Source organism: Phanerochaete carnosa, assembly GCF_000300595.1.
Source record: "Phanerochaete carnosa HHB-10118-sp unplaced genomic scaffold PHACAscaffold_1102, whole genome shotgun sequence".
Taxonomy (NCBI): Eukaryota; Fungi; Basidiomycota; class Agaricomycetes; order Polyporales; family Phanerochaetaceae; genus Phanerochaete; species Phanerochaete carnosa.
Window position 1 is genome coordinate 1 of NW_006768729.1, and position 2,043 is coordinate 2,043.

General features: G+C 60.5%; 1 protein-coding gene across 1 annotated transcript; it reads left to right on the forward strand.

The window, feature by feature from the left end:
- Window positions 1-30: 30 nt before the first annotated feature.
- Window positions 31-901, forward strand: PHACADRAFT_203390 (uncharacterized protein; the record flags this gene model as incomplete). Its single annotated transcript, XM_007403387.1, has 4 exons — window positions 31-141; window positions 201-359; window positions 415-660; window positions 728-901. Coding segments are annotated over 4 exons (690 nt in total), but the record flags the coding sequence as incomplete, so codon positions are not given.
- Between the last annotated feature and the right edge of the window lie 1,142 nt (window positions 902-2,043).

Genomic DNA, 2,043 nt, shown 5'->3' on the forward strand with positions numbered 1-2,043 from the left:
GTCAAGCTCCTGTTCACCTCTTCCGTTAGCGCCGCGCACGGCTGGGACCCGAACGACGGGCCCGTGCCCGAGGCGCCGCTGACCGACCCCGTGCTCGCAACGACGTCGGGGTACGCGGCATCGAAGTATGTTGTTGAGCAGGTGCGTGCCGTCACGCCACGATTCCCGGTACAGCCGCGCGATGCTGAAGGAACCGCCAGATCCTCGACAGAGCATCGCACGCCGGCTTGGAGACGACTTCGCTGCGCACCGGCCAGCTGTCCGGCCCCCACACCACCGGCGCGTGGAACACGACAGACTGGGTGCCGATGCTCGTCAAGTCCAGCATCGCCCTCGGCGCACTGCCAACCCTCGACCACGTACGTAGCGCCCCCGTCTCCTCGCGAGCTGCGTTCTGACCAACAGCACGCGCAGACCGTAGACTGGATCCCGATCGACACCGTCGCTGCCGCCGTCACCGAGCTCGTTTGCTCGCCCGCACGCTCCAGCGCCCCGGGGCTCCTGAACGTCGTGCACCCGCGCCCGACGGCGTGGGCGCGCGTCTTCGGCGCGGTGAACAGCGCGCTCGCCGCGCCGCTCCCAGTCGTGCCGTACACACAGTGGCTCGCCAAGCTCGAGGCGCTCGCCGCAAGCGCGAGTGGCGCGCAGCTCGAGGCCGTGGTGAGTTCCACACGCTGTCTCCGCGTGCCAAGTGCAAAGCGCGCTGACGCGTCACGCACGCCCGTAGCCTGCGGCCAAGATCCTGCCGTTCTTCCGCGCGCTCGGCGCCGGGCCCCCCGTCGCGTTCGCCACGCACAGGTTCCAGGAGGCGTGCGTCGCGGTGCGTGGGCTCGTCCCCGTCGGTACCGAGCATGCGCAGGCGTGGGTGGCGTACTGGAGAGCGAAGGGCTTGATCGCGTGAGCAGGCCAAGTTGAGCAGGCTATAAATCGGATGTACAGCGATCAACAAAAGTAACGCGTGCAGCTGCAGAGGTGTCGAAATCTGCTCGGCGGCTTGTTAATGACCAGTGCTATCCGTACGACTCGTACATGGATTCTACTAAGGCTGTATCCTTTGACTGGTAGAAAGTCAAAACCATGCGTCGCTTGGTCAACTTGAATCAGCCCCCCACTGGTTTTGCGAGGACGGCCGTGCAGGCCGTGCACTCTTGGCTTCCCGTGCATCATGCTGCTTTAGGCCGTACATAAGTTACGCCGATACACATGCAGATACATACAATGCACACTAAACGAACGTTTGGTTGTGCTGATATATAGCAGTAGAATGGGAGAGACGCGCCTCTGTCACTGAAGCCCAGCACAGACTGGGGACGCCTCAGTCGACCAGCGTGAGACGGCGGGCGCGCAGGGGAAGGTCAGAGTTGTGGGGGCTTGCGATGGGCACGTACGACGTGAGGAAGCTTGAGATCGGGGTGGACGACTCCTCGTTGGTAACGTCCACTGTCGCCGCGCAAGACGGTGTGTACGTTAATATTCGCTGCCGGAGGGACCGGATGGTGAGATGGAAAGTGATGGTGGCCGACGAAGGCGAGTGCAGTGACGGAGTCGAAGTCGCAGCTTCTGTGACCATGGCATTACATTACATCGGGACCCTAACGTTCAACACTTGGCGCTCCGATGTTCATGACCCCAATCGACAGCCGTACAATGTCTCCGGAGTATTGAGAGCAGACACGTCCTCGGTATAACACGCTTCGTCGTTAGAGGTGTGCAGAGCTCATGCGCGTTTCATCCAGCGATACAAACAGTGTTGGATAAATATTGGTCCTTCTGACCACATGCCGAACATACAAGCATACAAGCAATGTTAAATATTAAATAAATATCGGTCCTACATCCTTACATCCTTTGTGCCACATTAGAGGAAGGCGATATCGACGGTCGAGGGCGAAGCCAAGACGGAAGTAAGAACAGTGCCGTTCTGCTCTATGTCGAAGATCAACGCGCCAGAGATGTCGAGAGAACCTGTGGGGGTCTCGGCAGACGCGCCAGTGAAGTTGAGCGCACCAAAGTTGACAAAGGGCAGTGGAATCTCCGGCCCCT